The following is a 16,046-nucleotide window of genomic DNA, read 5'->3' on the forward strand; positions in this document are numbered from 1 at the left end:
GTGCTCAGCCACCCCCGGGGACACGGGGGACCCCTCTGTGTCCCCCCCAGTCTCCGGGGCTGTTCCCAAGGGGACTCTGCTTGCACCCCCCCGGTACCACCATGGATGCAGGGATGTGGCTCTGGGGTGGCCAGGAAGGAGCTGCTGGTGTCCCCTGGCCATGGGACCCCCTCCCCAGGACCTCCCCACCCTGAGGGACAAGAACAGAGTCCCCCCAAAGCTCCCTGTCCCACCACTGCTGCCCCTCGGGTCTGGGGGCCAACAGGCTGATCCTGGGGGTCTGCAGAGACCCTTCCTCCTGGGGACACATCCCCCAGGGCTGTCCTTGGTGGCATGTGGGGGTTCACAACAATTCCCTTCCCCGTCTGGATCCCGGTTTTGGCTCTGCCTCTGTTTCCCTGGTGTGTGAGTGCTGGTACCACCACCACCAGAGCTGGGTGGCCCTGGGCACCCCAAGCCGGGTCAGACTGTAGCCACTTGCACCGGGCTGATAGTGGCCAAAGAGGTTCCTGGGCTGGGCTGGCAGCCGGGAGTGGTGGCCCCGGGGCAAGGCTGGCACTGTGGTGTGGCACCCACGGGTGCTGGGGAGGAGCAGGAGGGATGGGTGAGGATACAGGGCGGGTGCTGACACCCCGAGCCCTGCGGGAAAGGTCCCTGTGCCCTGGGGTCAGGTGTCCTGTGGTGACCTGGGGCTACTGTGACCTCTGCGCCCTCCCCAAGCCAGCACGAAGCCCCTTGAGATCCTCAGCTCTCCCAAACCTGGGAGACCTCCCAGCACCAGGAGCCTCCTGGCAAGGTCCTGCAATGTCGGGGGTCTACACAGGACCCCCATGTAGCCCATTAATCCCAGCCCTGGGACCCCCAGCTCCTCATCTCACCCCTTTTGGACCTCTCCACCATCCCCATGGTCCAGCCCAGCCCGGCTGGCTGGAGGTGGTGGTGACAAAGCTGGTCACCGATGTCCCCCTCTGAGGTTACCATCAGGGAGAGGGGTGGCTTGGTGGGGATCCGGGGGTCCCAGAGCCACCCAGTCCGGCCCTGGGCTGCCTCCTGGCGCTGCTGAGTCGAAAGAAACGGAGGAACTGGGTGCTGAGGAACCAGCCCGACCGGCTCCCCGGCTGTCAGCACCTGAGGAATGCCAAACCTCCGCTGCGCCAGGGCTGGGTGCTGAGGGCTGGGTGCTCGGCGAGGGCTGGGTGCTGAGGGCTGGGTGCTCGCTGGGTGACTCTGCCGGTCCGCCCAGCCGCGGCGTGCAGGGTGCAGCAACCCCAGACCCGCTCGGCTCCGCACGACTCAGCACCCCCCCGGCACGGTGGGACCCTCGGCTGACAGGTACGGGGGGGGGGGTGCAGGGTGGGGGACCCCTGGGTGCCCCTTGGGATGTCCCGGCTTGTGTGGGTGCTGGCAGGGAGGGAGGTTTCGTGGTGCTGGGAGCCTGAGGGCACGGGTGCTCTCATCCTGGCTGTCACCCATGGGTGCTGCCCGGTGCTTGGACCTGTGCCCCTGCTGCTTGGGTGCTGGGATGGGTTCCTGCTCCCCCCAGGAGCAGCACCAGCCAGGGTGGGAAGACGGGGCTTGGAGGTGGGGAGGCTGAGCCTGGCTTTATCCCTCTCCCCTTCACCCCCCGAATTTGGGGGCCACTGGGCTTGTAACCCTGCACCTGTCACCAAAGTGTCTCCTCAGAGCCACCAGATTGAGACAGGGCTCCTCCACCTCTCCTGGCCTCACCACCCAGGCTGGGGGGAGCAGCAGGGCTCCCCCATCACCCCTGTCCCCCTCCTCACTACAGGGCACGTGGCCACCTGTGACACGACTGGGCAGGGGACCCAGGGGCAGCTGGGGGAGTCGGCTCTTTCCCTGTCCTCCCTGTGAACCCCAGCCCGTGCTGCAGCTTCCCAACCCAAATCCCTGGGTTTCCTGCAGGCAGCAGCTCTGCTCACACCCCAGAGCCACGGGGCTCAGCCCGGGGTGGCCAGAGGCTCAGCTTGATCCTTGGCCATGGGCTCAAAGGCAGCCGCTGCCCTCAGCCCCTCCATTTCTTCTGGATGTGAAACTGCAGCTTGCTCTCCTTTTACCCGGGTGCTGGGAGACCAGGGGTGGGTGCTGGGAGACCCTTTGGGATGATGGAAGGCAGCAAACCAGCTGAGCTGGTTGACTTGGCTTGGCCAGGGGGGATTCATCAGCCATGCTGAGTGTCCCGGAGTGGCAGCGGTGCTGGGGTGCAGCATGGCACATCCTGGTGAGCAGGGATGATCAGAAGAAACACCCAGAAACCTGCAGGGCCCTGTTCTCATGTCCTTTTATCCTCCTGTCCTTGACCTACTGTTGTGGTTGGAAATACTGTAGCGAAAAATGGGACAGGTTGCTCCAGGGTGAGCTCCTTTCCCAGGGTCAGTGGGACACCAGGCAGCCCAGGGCAGCACCGGGTGCTGGATCCAGCTGCAGGGCTGGGATGGGGAAAGACAGAGCTGGAGATCTCTGGAAATCCAGCTCCAGGCAAGAGGGCAGCTACAACGCTGAGTCAGCAGCTCCTGCCTCCCCCCAGCACCCCAGTGCTGCACGGAGTCACCGTCCCTGTGTCACCCCAGGCACGGAGGAGGCTCCAGAGCTGGAGCAAGCCCAGGGGCAACCAGGAGCCAGGTGGCTCCAGCTGGATTGGGATGGCAGTAGGGCAGAGAGGGGACACGTCCCTTTTCAGACCGCACGGCTCCGTCACTGCCACCCCTGGCAGGAGCTTCCTAGGCATGGGGGTCCCCACGTGTCACCACAGAGCACCCATCTTGGGGCACTGGGGCTGTTTTTCTGACACCCCTTTTGTCCTCAGCACATTTAAGAAGCTTTTCCTGCGTGGTGCTGAGGGCACCCATCCCTCTCCCACTGCTGTGACCCCAGGGATCCAGCTGTGACCCCAGGGATCCAGCTGTGGCTTTGCCCATGCAGATGCACAGCCCCACCCAGGCTGGTCCCAGCCTCCAGCGATGCTGGCTGTCCCAGACAAGGTCTCATCACCTCCTGGAAAATGACAACAACTCTTCCTATCTGTACTGGAAAGACCTGCTGGGCTGGGGAGAGCCAGAGGTGGAGGGCGTGTGGCGGGCGGGCAGGAGGGGCAGGCAGCTGCCTGCACCCAGCACTCCCCTGCCTGCACCCAGCCCCCCTGACTCCCTCCCCATAGGGACCCAAGCTCTGGCTGGTGCAGACTGGGGCCCTGTCCTCAGGTGTCCCCTGGGGAAACCATCCCTGAGGCTGTGCCAGGAGGTGTCCCTGTCCCCCACTGTGACACCTCAAGCTCACCTCAGGCTGAACCCAAAGCCCTTTCCCTGCTTCTGTGTCCATCACTGCCCGGTGACACCCAACGGGTCCTGGGGGATGCCAAGATCCTTCCATGCTCCCAGCACCCTGCCCAGCACCTGCTGCTTCAAACTCCACCCAGCAAGAAAACCCTCCCGGGGCAGGGACAAGCCACAGCACGGGGACACCTTTGTCAGCAGAGGGTGACCTTGTCCCCTGCCCTCTCCCCAGGGACTGCAGCCGTGCCCACCCTGCAGGAGCCAAGTGCTGGGTGCCATCTGGGGTCAGGGTGTGAGTCCCAGGTGATTCGTGCAGTTCGTGTTCTCCGTGGGGCTGCAGGGCTGGATGGGGCCACTCCACCTCTGCCCAGCAGGGACAGGGAAAGGTCACGGGAAGCTCTTCCTTCGGTCCCCACCTCCTCTTGCCAACCTCAGCCCACATCCCAGCCAGGCCCTTTGGCTTCCCTCTTGTTTTTTGGGCTTGTTTGTTTGCTGCATTTGCTGACTCGGCGCAGCCCTGTGCCCGCCTGACTCACCCCACAGCTCAGGGCATGGCCTCATCCTGCACACACACACACAGGTGCTGGGCCACAGCCCACCCTGCTGGAGCTCCCACCATCTCTGCAGGATGCAGAGATGCAGAAGTGTTGGCAGAGGGGCTCATAGTGTCCCCTCCATGTCCTTCCAGTGCCAGGATGGATGACACACGTGTCCCAAGGACTGCAAAGAGCCCCAGAGCCGCCTCCATGCTCACGGCATCCTCCAAAAATGTCCTGCAGGATCAGAGGGAGGGGGAAGGGGTTTTAGGGTCTGGCTGAGGGTCCAGGGTTTGACTTTTTTTTTCTCCTCAGCTTTCCCAGGGTCTCTCCCTTCTCTCCTTGCAGCTCCTCCAGCCCCAGCCTGGCAGCACAGGGTGTTGGGGGGCTACAAAAGCCCCTTCCTCCCTGTCCCCCCAGCATGGATTCCCCACTCCAGCACTCCAAGTCCAGGGGTTTTGTCTCCAACACGGAGCTGAGCATGAAGCAAGCAGTGCCGAGAGCCCCGGGGCCCGAGGGCAGGTCCTGCTTCCAGAAAGTCTCACTGGTGTCACAGCGGCTGGAGAACAGCAGGAGCACGGGAGGCCGGGAAGGGAGTCCTTCCCGCGTCTCCCTCCTGCTGCAGGCCTGGGAAAGGGAGATCGTGGAAAAGGCAGCATCCAGCCCCACCACCCTGACACACCGGGACCGCTCCTCCTCCTCCTCTTCCTCCTCCTCCAAAAACCTCAAGGACTTCAGCACCCACGGGCCCATCTTCTCGCAGGTGTATTCCCCGGCGCAAAAGCCCCGGCGTCAGGACGAGAGGGGGAAGGTGGGGGATGGTGTCCCCCCACCCGTGGGTGCCCCCCGTGACACTCGGGTGCACCGGGAGAGCTACGTGCACGGCACCCTCCTCCCCATCCGTTCCGCTAAGCGCCACAGTGGGGGTCCCGGGGCCGGTTCTGGGGCAGGACCCGGGGCAGGTCCCGGTGCTCCGTGCGTGGCCGATCCCGGCTGCGTCCCCGGGCTGCCCAGGGCCAGGCAGGTGACTGTGCTGCGGACGGGCAGAGACACGGCCAGGTCTGAGCCAGGGCTGGGGGGGGGACGGGAAGCCCAAAATAGGGTGCACGACACTGCTGGTGCCACCACGGCGCCGTCACAGCAGGAGAGCCAGGAGCAGGACGGCAGCGGCTTCACCGCAGCTGTGGCGGGCAGTGAGAGCTCGCCGGGCACTGTGGAGACCCCTGAGCCTCTGCCCGAGGCATCCCCCGGGGAGAAAGAGTCACCACAAGCTGGAGCTGCACCGGAGAATTCAACGCCAAAGGATGGTGACAGCCCTGGGGACCCTCAAAGCATCGGAGCCAGCTGCCCACAGTGTCCCTCAGAGGACACCGGTGGCCAGGCTGATCCAGCAGGTGTGGGAGAGGGAAGCGTGGCTGATGGGGATGGCACCGGTTCAGCCATGTCACCGAGGACAAAAAGCACCCCCGGAGCTGGTGGCACCCCTGAAAACTCCTCCTTGGAGCTGAGTGATCCAAAGCCTTCATCTGAACCACCGGCACCTCCAAAGGCTGAGCTCGAGTTGGAGGAGGACGAGAAGCTGGAGAACCCCCAGGGCACGGTCCAGAGTCCCCCTGAGAGCATCCCAGAGCCCTCCTCTGAGCTCCCAGCCCCTGATCCCCAATCTGAAAGCCCCCCGTCAGCCACTGAGGAGGACCCTGAGCTGCTGGTGGACATGGAGATCTTTGTGGACACGCTCCGCAACATGGAACCCTCAGAGATGCGGAAGGCGCCCAAAGCCCCGCGCCAGCCCCGTCCCTCGTCCCTGGGCCGCTGCACCCCTCTACCCCCGATCCAGGAGGACCGTGTGGCCCCCCGGGGCTCCCTCCCCCTGCCTGAGGCCCTTCGTGAACTGCTGGCAAAGGGGATCATGGGGGACAGCCCCGAGGAGGAGGAGGTGATTGAGAACCCCTACCTGAGCCCCGAGGAGCGGGCGCTGTCAGGGACCCTCCCTGGGGAAAGCGCGGGCGGTGATGGCCAAGCAGAGGAGGACTCACTGCTGGGGACGCTGAGGAAGGTGGTAGGGGAGGAAAAGGGCAACGTGGTGTCTGAGAGGAATGTTCTCTTCCGAGGGAACGTCCTGAAGGGAATGGCCCTGCTGTCCCACTTCATGGAGCAGAGGGCAGCCACAGCTGAGGAGGCCAAACCCTACTCCCGGCTGGACAACAGTGTTCTCTACAGCCGCTTCGTCACCCCCAGCACTGTCCCTGGTGGGGACGGGGGGTGCATGGGCTCACCCACCCATGGAGACCACAATGGGCTGGGCCCTGGTGGCCACCCCAGCCCTGAGATGGCTGTGCTGGAAGCCCCAAGTCCTGGCTCCATCTCTCCTGCCACAGAAGAGCTGGAGAACACCATGGCCCTGTCCCGGGCTGACATCCTGGTGAGTCAATCTGGCAGCGTGGTGCTGGGGGAGATGTTTTGTCCTCCTTGGAACTGGGGAGGTGGTGGGGGAGAACCCCGGAGCTTTTTTTCCCTGTTCCCAGAACATGGACTGTGCTTCCCATCAGGGAGAACATGGGGTGAAAACGCCTGGTGTGATGGGGGGGTACTGGGATGGGTGATGGGAAGGCACCATGGTGGATGATGAGGGTGTTGGCACGGATGATGAAGGGGCGGGTGACAGGACGGTGCCACCACAGATGATGGGAGGGCCCTGGGGCGGGTGACAGGAGGGTCTCGGGGCAGGCAGGGAGGCTGAGCCCCAGCAGTGCAGGAATCCTCGAGGTGTGGCTGCTCGGGGCGGTGGGAGGGTTTGGCAGACGCCAGACGCGAGGCTGCGGCTGCAGCTTCCTGGGGCTGCGAGGAGATGGCTGGTGCAGCCGGTGTCCTTCTGTGCTCCTCACCTGCCCGTCCCTTCGGGTCTTCACAGCAGGAGGATGAGGAGGGCTTTGAGAAGATCAACACAAGACCTGGCAAGGTACACGGAGCGTGGCGGGGCCGGGGCTGGGCTGGCTGGACAGGGCACGGTGCGGTGTGGTAGAATGTCTCTGCCGTGTTACCCTTTCCCAGATCATCCTCTTCTCCGAGGCTGGCTTCACAGGACAGAAACGGGAGATCTGGGGTGATGTCCCTGATGCCACGTCCTGGGAGCTCTCACACACCATCTCCATCCGAGTCATCCGAGGCGGGTAAGGGACGGCGGCAGGGAGAGGACGTGGAGGGAGGGTGAAGACACAGAGTGAGGGAGAGAACACGGAAGGAGGGTTTTCCTGGGGCTCCCTGCACTGGGGGGTGGTGACCAAGTCCCAGCTTGGGGTTCGGGAGTGACCGTCCTGCCCCACCAGCAGTAATTACCGCAGCTGCGATCCGGCGGTGGCAGCGCGTCCCCACCCATCCTCTTCCCCGAGGCTCCCGACGGGGGCTGTGGGTAGAAGGTAGATTTTGCCCCCACTCCCCCTTCGCTCCCACCCTTCTCCCAGGTGGGTGATGTACGAGAAGCCGCGGTTCCACGGGCGGAAGTGTGTCCTGGCCGAGGGGGACGTGGAGATCAACAACCCCTGGACGGCGTACGGGCAGAGCGGGCAGCGTGCGGGCAACCACCCCTTCCGCATCGGCTCCTTCAAGAGGGTGGTGCGGGTGAGCACAGAGACCCCCCCGAGCCTCCTGTGCCCACCTCCCCATCTCCCGGCATCCCCCCCCCTAATGCCGCTCTGCCCCCCACCCCCCCCAGGATTACCGCACCCCCCGGATCAGTCTCTTTGCCGAGGAGAACGGTGAAGGAGCTCGGGTGGAGTTCAGTGATTCGGCCGAGGACACCCGCACGCGGGGACAGCCACTGGCTGCTGCTTCCATCATTGTCCACTCGGGCCTGTGAGCAGGACTCTGGGGTTGGGTGAGGGTCTGGGGGGGCTCTGGCACAGGTTGGAGCAGGGTGGGATGCTTTCTCCCTCTTCCCCAGGTGGCTGATGTACTCCAAGCCTTTCTTTGATGATGATCCCTACGTTTTGGAGCCGGGCGGGTATCCCAATTTAAAGGCGTGGGGAGCCAAGGACCCATCCATCTGCTCCATGCATCCCATCAGGCTGGTGAGTGTCGGGTACAGGGAGTCCAGGGGAGAGTATCTCCCAGCTCTCCTGAGAGCTCAGCGTTGGAAATGTGCTGAACATGGCTCTGGGAAGTGCTCCCGGGAGCTACCGCTGGTGGAAAACAATCCAAGTCCCGAGGGGCTTGTTCTTGAATGAAAATGACCCAAAAACCAGCTCAGACCTTAAAGAGGCTTCTGCCACCACAGGATTCATTGGGGCTCCTTCTCCTTCCAGGGCTGTCCTGTTGTTGAGAGACCAGTCGAGCCACAGGTGAGTCCAAGGCCAGTGCCAGGGAAGCCATGGGACCAGGATGGCCATGGGACCACCCTCACCTCACCCTGTCCCCAGGTCCTGATTTATGAGGCCGCCAGTTTCCAGGGCAGCAGCTTCACCATCAGCCGAGACATCTATGACCTGAAGAGCCTGCCTGGGCCAGCACTGCCCACCGTGGGCTCCCTGCGTGTCCTGGGTGGCTGGTGAGTGGCAGGGGGTGGGTAATCTCACCTGGGAAGGTGACAGTCACCCCTGGGAAAGGGCTTGAAGGAGCTGCCCAGGATGGCCATGGGAAGCCTGGGGGAGAGGGTGGCACTAGAGCAGTGTGGATGGTGTCCCTGTGTCCAAAAACATATGGAAATGCCCTGGAGACCTCACTGCCTGCATCTGCCTGTGCCACAGCTGGGTTGGCTACGAGAAGGAGGGCTTCCGTGGTCACCAGTACCTGCTGGAGGAAGGAGAGTACCAGGACTGGAAGCAGTGGGGAGGCCACGACAAGGAGCTGCTGTCCTTACGGCTGATACGGACGGTGAGGACAAGGGTGGTGGCATCACTTGGGGACAGACCCAGTATGGGCAGGGAAAGCCAGCCCCTGGGTCCCATCCTCACCCTCTAAAAGGAGCATTAGGCAGCTAAGCACAGCCTGAGATCCCCCCAGCTCATCACACATCTCAGTGCTCAGAGCTAGTCCCACCCTCCCCTACACTCCCTGAGCTCCAGCAGGACCCCAGCCCCACAGCCATTTTCCCTCTGACAGACTGAGGGGCCTGAGGGTGGGGGGAATGGTTCCTTCTCCTTGCAGGACTTCTCCGACCCAGCACTGGTCCTTTTTGAGGCCATGGACTTTGAGGAGGGCCCAAGTGTGGAGCTGAGCGAGGCGCTGCCTGACACACAGCTCGCCGGCTATGGCACCGTCACCCAATCCATCCACGTGCTGAGCGGCGTGTGAGCATGGGGACAGGGAGAGGGGGGACAGGGTGATGGACTGGGGGGGGTGTTGAGACAGCACCCACCTTTTTCTGGCAGGTGGGTGGCCTACGAGGGCACCAACTTCTCTGGGGAGCAGTACATCCTGGAGAAGGGGGTGTACCGCAGCTGTGAAGACTGGGGGGCCACGGATTGCCGCATTGCCTCGGCACAGCCCATCCTGCAGGTGAGAAGTAAACAAACCCCCCCAGTGTCCCCCCAGAATGCCCCCCCAAGAGGGGGGTTGTTCTCTGTAGGACCCACCAGTGTCACCAGGTGAGGGGCTGGTGAGGACTTGAGGCGAGATGCCAACCAGCCCTGCTCTGTCTGCTTCCAGGTTGGGGAACACAACCTCCATTTCGTCTCCAAGGTCAGAAGGAGTGGATGGGGAGGGGGATGTGCCCCCCCCTCTTGGGGGATGTGGTCTCTTGTGGGGTGGTGGTGATGCTTTGTCCCCCTCACCAAGCCCCTCTGCTCCTCCTCTGCAGATCCTGCTCTTCTCAGAGCCTGACTTCTTGGGGGACCACATCACCTTCAAGGAGGACCAGGAGACCCTGCCTGACGCCTTCATCCCACGCTCCTGCAGAGTCCGCGGGGGCAGGTAGGGTGTCCCCAGGTCCTGCTGCCTCTGGGTGGGGACAGGAAGAGGGACATCACCGTGGCTGGCAGGCACAGGCACCTAGGAGGCTTGCCAGGAGGGTGGGCAGGAGTGGGATGCTGGGGGGGGAGGCACAGGAGGGATGGATGCCCACCATGATGGCCACCTCAGCCCTGGCACACTCCTCCCTGCCAGCTGGATCCTGTTTGATGGGCAGAACTTTGCTGGGGAGCAGCACGTGCTGTCTGAGGGTGAGTACCCAACGCTCAGCGCCATGGGCTGCCTCTCCTCCACCACCATCTGCTCTTTGAAGAAGGTCCCAGTGGTGAGTTCCAGCCCTCCCTTCCCAGCAAAACCCCCCAAAGAGCCCCCATTTTCCCCTCCCGCAGGTACCTCCAGTGCCGGCTCTCCAGCCTTGGAGCCCGCCTGCACCCGTGGGTGTTCACTCCCCTCACTGCTTTTCCCCTCTCCATACCTTATCTCTTCCCCATATCCTGCAGTTTTTCTCAGAGCCTTCCATCTTCCTGCACGGGTTGGAGTGTTTCGAGGGGAAGGAGATTGAGCTGAACACCGAGGTGCGGAGTCTCCAGGCAGAGGGGTTCAACAACCACGTCCTGTCGGTGCGAGTCAAGGGTGGGATGTAAGTCACCCCTGGCCCTGTTCTCCCCAGGCTGGTGGGTGCCATCAGCCCTGGGGAGTGACCACACTCTGCCCGTCCCACCCTCTCCCCCACAGATGGGTGCTGTGTGAACACGGGGACTTCCGAGGCCGCCAGTGGCTGCTGGACTGCACAGAAATCACCAACTGGCTGACTTACAGTGGGCTCCAGCATGTGGGGTCCCTCTACCCCATCCGCCAGGTGAGTGCTGGGATGGAGGGGGCACTGGAACAGGGGAATGGTCCCCAAAACCTTGATGTAGGTGGCTCACGTGGAGCTAAAGAGCTGCCTGTGGATAGGAGGAGGATGTGGCAGTGCCTAAAGGTGGAGGGAGCTAATGGCTAATGGGGGAGGCAGCAGGACACGGCCAGAAGAGGAGGGGGACATGGCCAGAAGAGGAAGGGAACATGGCCAGGAGAGGAGGGGGACATGGCCAGGACAGGAGGGGCACATGGCCAGAAGAGGAAGGGAACATGGCCAGGAGAGGAGGGGGACATGGCCAGGACAGGAGGGGGACATGGTCAGGAGAGGAGGGGCACATGGCCAGAAGAGGAAGGGAACATGGTCAGGAGAGGAAGGGGACATGATCAGGACAGGAGGGGGACATGGCCAGGAGAGCAGCAGCATGGAGGTGACAGCTCTGGCCCACAGAAGTGCCCACCAGCCCAGCACTGTCCCCTCCAGATCTCTGTCCTCTGCCCTGGGAGTAGCCTCCTTGGTGGTGAAACACTCCCCCACGGGCAGGTGCCTTGCAAAACACCCCAGCATCCCACAGCCGTGTCCGTGCCAGCCATGAGAGACAGGACAGGGCCACTGCTGTCAGCCTGGGGAGAGGCAGGGACCTCCCAGCAGCCACCCCAGGGGACCAGGGTCCTCCCATCCCAAAGCCACAAGTTGGGTGAGGTCCAGCCACAGCCGGTGGGGCCAGGTTACAGGGGGAACCACTCTATTTATGCACTTTTTGTTGAAAAAAAAAAAAAAAGAAAAAAAGAAAAAAGAAAAAAAGAAAAAAAAAAAAAGAAAAAAAAAAAAAAAGAAAAAAAAAAAAAGGTTTCTTTCTTTCTTCCTTCCCAGAGACGGATCCATTTCCGCATCAGGAGCAGGGAGCTGCAGCTCTACCTCTCTGTCCCTGATGATGTGGAGGACATGAAAGCAGGGAGGGTGGTGGTCTCCAGCCTGAGTGAGCAGAGCAACTTCGTCTGGTACTACGAGGATGGGATGATCAAAAACCAGGTCAGGGCTCCTGTGTGACAGCCAGTGCTGCAGAGGGGACCCACGGAACTCCAGGCAGGACCTGGGAGGACTCCTGCTGGGTTGTCCTCACCCCACAGAAATCTTTTTGGGCTTAAAAAACCTTTCCCAGCATCTCTCCTCAGCCTTGTCCCCACAGATGGGTTGATTCTCTCCTCCCCAGGTCTCCCTGGATGATGTGAAGGCACCTCTGCCTCTCTCGAGGAGTTGGTTTTTTTTTTGTCACCCTGATTGTCACCACCTCTCACCTGAGGGGCTTTCCTGCTCAGAAACCACCACCACTCTTTGCAGGTGGCCCCCAACATGAGCCTGCAGGTCATCGGGCCAGCTGGGAAGGGAGCAAAGGCTGTGCTGTGGTCTGAGACCCGGATGCCACGTCAGACCTGGAGCATTGATTCTCAGGGACGGATCCACAGCCAGATGTTTGAAGACATGATCCTTGATATAAAGGGTGAGGTCTCAGCTCCAGCACAGGAGCTGCTTTCCCATGGATTCCCAAAAATGAGGGTGTGGGGTTGGGTTGGGTGGGAAATGGGGCACCCACCCCCTGAATGCCAGGTTTGCCCTCCTGAATCCCTCACTCCACAGGTGGCCGATCCTACGACCGGGACCACGCCATTGTCTGGGACATGGCTGAGGACAGACCCACACAGATCTGGGACATACAGGTGCTATGATGGGGTGGGGGGGGAAGAAGTGTGGCCCTCAGACCCAAAAGTGCCACGGAGCAAGATGAGGACACCCTGCCAGCATCCCCACACCAGGGTTGGAGGCCTCCCACCCCACACAGCCCTGAGCCTCGCTGAGAAGGTGAAGGATGCCCACGATCCCCTCCACTCCTGGGAGCTCCATATGAAGAACCCCACAGACGTGACCAGTGTGGGACTCTCCAGAAAACAGCAGAGCCCCTTCCCCACCTGCGTCCCCATCCGAACTGTATTTATGTACGTGTGTAAGATACAGTCCCTCACGTCAGGACCAGATCTGCCTGGTTGTTGCTGTCCTTGTCCTTACAGCTGTCTGGCAGCCCCATGCTGGGCAGCTGCCCTCCACCCCAGCACCTTTCTCCTGGGTTGGGTATCCCAAAGAGGGGTCCAAGGTTTGGAGAGGGGAGGCCAAGCTGTGCTCCCCAGAGCACTGCAGGCTGCGGGACCCCACAGGCTGCAGCTCAGGAGGATGCTCAGCCTGACTGTGTCATGGGCTCCATGGTATTCCAGTCATGCCGCCCAAGGGTGAGCTCTGCTCCAGCAGCATTTAGTGTCCTCCTTGCAGAGCTGTGTCACGGCTCAGGTCACACATCTTCAAGGTCCCCCGGGCAGAGGTCTGGGTGAGGGCAGGAGCTCCTCAGGGATGTGACTCAAGAGCCAGAGGGACACGGGGTGAGAAATCCACAGACGGAGACATCAAGTGCTTCTGGGGAGAGGAGATGGCTGCCGGCAAGGGCCTGGTTTGCTGAGCAGGTTGAGCCCAGTTTGGAAAGTCACTGGGTCAGCCCTCACTTATCAATCTTGCAGCAAAAGTTCTGGAGGAGACGGTGCCACCCCGGGAGGTTTCCCCAGCAGACTCGGGTGCACCCAGGTTCTCTGGTAAGAGAACTATTAAGTGAAAAAATCCTCCCACCAAAAACCCCCCGACCTAGACCGCAGCGAACCTGACAGGAACGCCCTTCCTCACCCGCCCTTATATAACCCCCGCTAAACCGGGATTGGCTCATCGCTGGGCGATAAGCGCCTGATTGGTGCGGAGCACAAACCCCCGCCACGGGATTGGTCAAGACGCAGCGGGGGGCTCGGGCGGGGGAGCCCGGACGGCAGGGGGCGCTGTGGCAGCGCTAAGCCCCCGTCCCGATCCAGGAGGTGGACGCAGGGTTCCGAGCCTCGGGCGCCTGGACCGGGGCTTTTCGCCATCCACCGCGCTCTGTTCCCGAAGGAAGACGAACCAGGAGCTTTTATACCTGCTCTTTATTTCTCATAGTGACAGCAGGCCTGCTGTGGGGGAGTTAATGGCGTCTCTCCTTTGCTGGCCGATCCTCCATGGTGCGGGGTGTGAGACCCTGGGGAATCAGCGCAGGAAAAAAGCCCCCGCCAGCCCCAGGGCAAGGGAAAGGAGAGGGGGGCTGGCGCAGGGAGGGCTCCAAGCGATTACGGTGGGTGTGGGAGGGGTCGTCATCACTCTCTCTCCCTTCTCCTCTGCGTTGGTTTTGTCCGCCTGGCCGAAGGGCTGGAAAAGAAAACATGGGAATCGGGCACGGCTCCCAACAGGAGCAGGGAAGGGTGGAAACCCCCCAAGAGACCTCGCCGTGGGGGGGTAGAGAGGAGCCAGGAGGACCCAAATGTCCCCCCCTCAGCCTTCTCTCTCCCCCAGAAGCTTCTCCTTCACGCCATGCAGACATCCCCTTTGGTTTTGGGGGTTTCCCGGTGGAAACCGAGCTCTTCCTAATCTTGTGCTGTTTTGAGACAAAAGCTTTAGAACTTGGGGGGTGGGGGGAAGGGTCTCTGCCCATCGGACCACTATGAAAAAGCAACAGGGAAGGTGATGGATCATGGGGAGGAAGTGGAGTGCAGAAGGAGAGCTGGGAAACACCCGTGGTGGAAGCGAGGAGAAGGAGGGACCCCAGTTCCTCCGTCCCCCAGCTGCTGCAAGCAGGGAGTTTGAAATGTGCAAAACATCCCACAGGTGGATGGTGATTTCAGGGCAGTTTCCTTCTGCCTCTAAAGATCAGCACCTTCCAAATGGAGGTGTTTGTGTCAGCCCCTCCTGGCCTGCTGTGCAGAACATCTTGCTCAGGGTTTTTTCTCCTTTCCCAGGACTCCTGGTGCAAGTGGCTGTCAACACTTGTGAACTGCAGGGAAAGGGACACCACGCTGGTTTACACTGCTCCTCGTGTCCCTCCAGAGCAGGACAGGGGCAGGGGTGAGGTCCCAGTGCCCAGCTCTACCCCCTCACAGACGCTCTTACACTGCGAGGGTTTTTGGCTGAGACTCCTGAAACATTCCTGCACCCTGTGGAGGTCACAGCTGCACGGAGTTTGTAAGCAAAAAAAGCACAGACAGACCTGGCCCTTTTCACTAACATGATATAGAAACAAAACAAAACAAAAAAAATCAACCAGAGAGGTGCTCTGAATAGCATCACCTTCCCTGAAAGCATCATTGCTCTCACAAAGTGATCCCCACCCAGGGAGAGCAGACATCCACCAGCACCGTGCTGGAACCCAGTCCCCACAGAGCCTCCCAGCAGGAAGGAAAATAACCTCCAGTGCAAAGAGGAGAAAGGAAACCACATGGTGTGTTCCCACCCAGCAGCAGCACGGCCATGGCCACTGTCCCCATTGTCCCCACAACCATGCGTGGGCTGGGGACAGCATGGAGAGCTATGTGCAAAGCTTACAGATAGGCATGATGCTCTTAAGTTAAAAAAAAAAAAAACGCTTAAAAAAAGCAATGTATGGAAGTATGAAGACCTTACAGACCACAGCTCAAGGCTCCTGGTAAGACAGCCAGGGCAAAAATCAACTTGAAAGACAAAACGCTCACGTTTCCAGCTGAAGTTCAGCAGAAATTCTCCCACCAGTTGAACCCTACAGCCCCCCACCTGCCACCACACCCACAGGACAGAGCTGGCTGAACCCTCCCAGCCTTCACCAGCACCACTTACCATGCAGAGGACAAGGAGGGCAAACAGGAGGAGCAGGTGGGCACGCTGGAGGGGCTGCATGGTCAGGGCTCAGCTCACTGTGCACTCTTGACACTTCCTCATCTGCCAGCAGCAACTGCTCTCAAAGGCTTTAAAGACAGTGGTGGCCCTTCCCACCACCACCCTAAAGGGCTGTTTGAACCCACAGCTATTTGGGGAAGTCACATCCGCTGATGCTGCTGCAAGGGAGATGCTGCAAGACCCAGCACAGGGGATTTCCATGAAGGGAGCACACTGTGCAGCCCTCTGATAGAATCACAGAATGGTTTGAGTTGGAAGGGACCCTAAAAATCATCCAGTTCCAAATCCCCTGCAGGGCAGAGACACCTCTTAAGAGACCTGGTTGCTCCAAGCCCTGTCCGAAGCTTGTCTGCTTTCATTCTTCCCTGAAAAGACACCTGTAACAGCTGTAGAAGAAAAAAAATACCAGTTTCAGCTTTTCCATCCCAAAATACAGCAGCTGGACCATGTTACAAATCTTCCTGCCCTGCAGCTCGGGGTGTAACCTGGGTACAAACTTTTCCCCTGGGAACTTTAGCAACACTCTTGGGGTTTGGTCTGGGTATTGATCAGGGAAATGCTTCCTTCCAGCCACCCCGTGCCCATTTCCTCACAACTCTCTGAGCTCCCTCAACTGCAGCAGCAGCAAACAAAAGGGATCTGCTTCTTTTGAGGCGGTTTGTGAAAAATCAAGCTCCTGAAGTGCACCCC

At 61.0% G+C, this 16,046-nt stretch overlaps 1 protein-coding gene and 1 long non-coding RNA gene across 2 annotated transcripts; one reads left to right on the forward strand and one right to left on the reverse strand.

The window, feature by feature from the left end:
* Positions 1 to 1,205: 1,205 nt before the first annotated feature.
* Positions 1,206 to 12,627, forward strand: CRYBG2 (crystallin beta-gamma domain containing 2). Its single transcript, XM_071767789.1, has 20 exons — positions 1,206 to 1,332; positions 4,175 to 6,248; positions 6,738 to 6,785; positions 6,878 to 6,996; positions 7,288 to 7,444; positions 7,539 to 7,678; positions 7,767 to 7,893; positions 8,128 to 8,163; positions 8,242 to 8,369; positions 8,569 to 8,695; positions 8,969 to 9,111; positions 9,193 to 9,319; positions 9,470 to 9,502; positions 9,621 to 9,733; positions 9,926 to 10,055; positions 10,231 to 10,370; positions 10,466 to 10,589; positions 11,463 to 11,621; positions 11,931 to 12,090; positions 12,228 to 12,627. The coding sequence occupies exons 2-20, from the start codon at positions 4,248 to 4,250 to the stop codon at positions 12,314 to 12,316; spliced, it is 4,101 nt and encodes a 1,366-aa protein (XP_071623890.1). The 5' UTR covers positions 1,206 to 1,332; positions 4,175 to 4,247; the 3' UTR covers positions 12,317 to 12,627.
* A 956-nt stretch (positions 12,628 to 13,583) lies between these two features.
* Positions 13,584 to 15,865, reverse strand: LOC139807274 (uncharacterized). Its single transcript, XR_011730510.1, has 2 exons — positions 15,297 to 15,865; positions 13,584 to 13,859 (listed from the first exon to the last, which is right to left on the reverse strand). It is a non-coding gene; the product is annotated as an uncharacterized lncRNA (long non-coding RNA).
* Positions 15,866 to 16,046: the final 181 nt, after the last annotated feature.

This window comes from Heliangelus exortis, chromosome 24 (genome assembly GCF_036169615.1).
Source record: "Heliangelus exortis chromosome 24, bHelExo1.hap1, whole genome shotgun sequence".
NCBI classification, from domain to species: Eukaryota; Metazoa; Chordata; class Aves; order Apodiformes; family Trochilidae; genus Heliangelus; species Heliangelus exortis.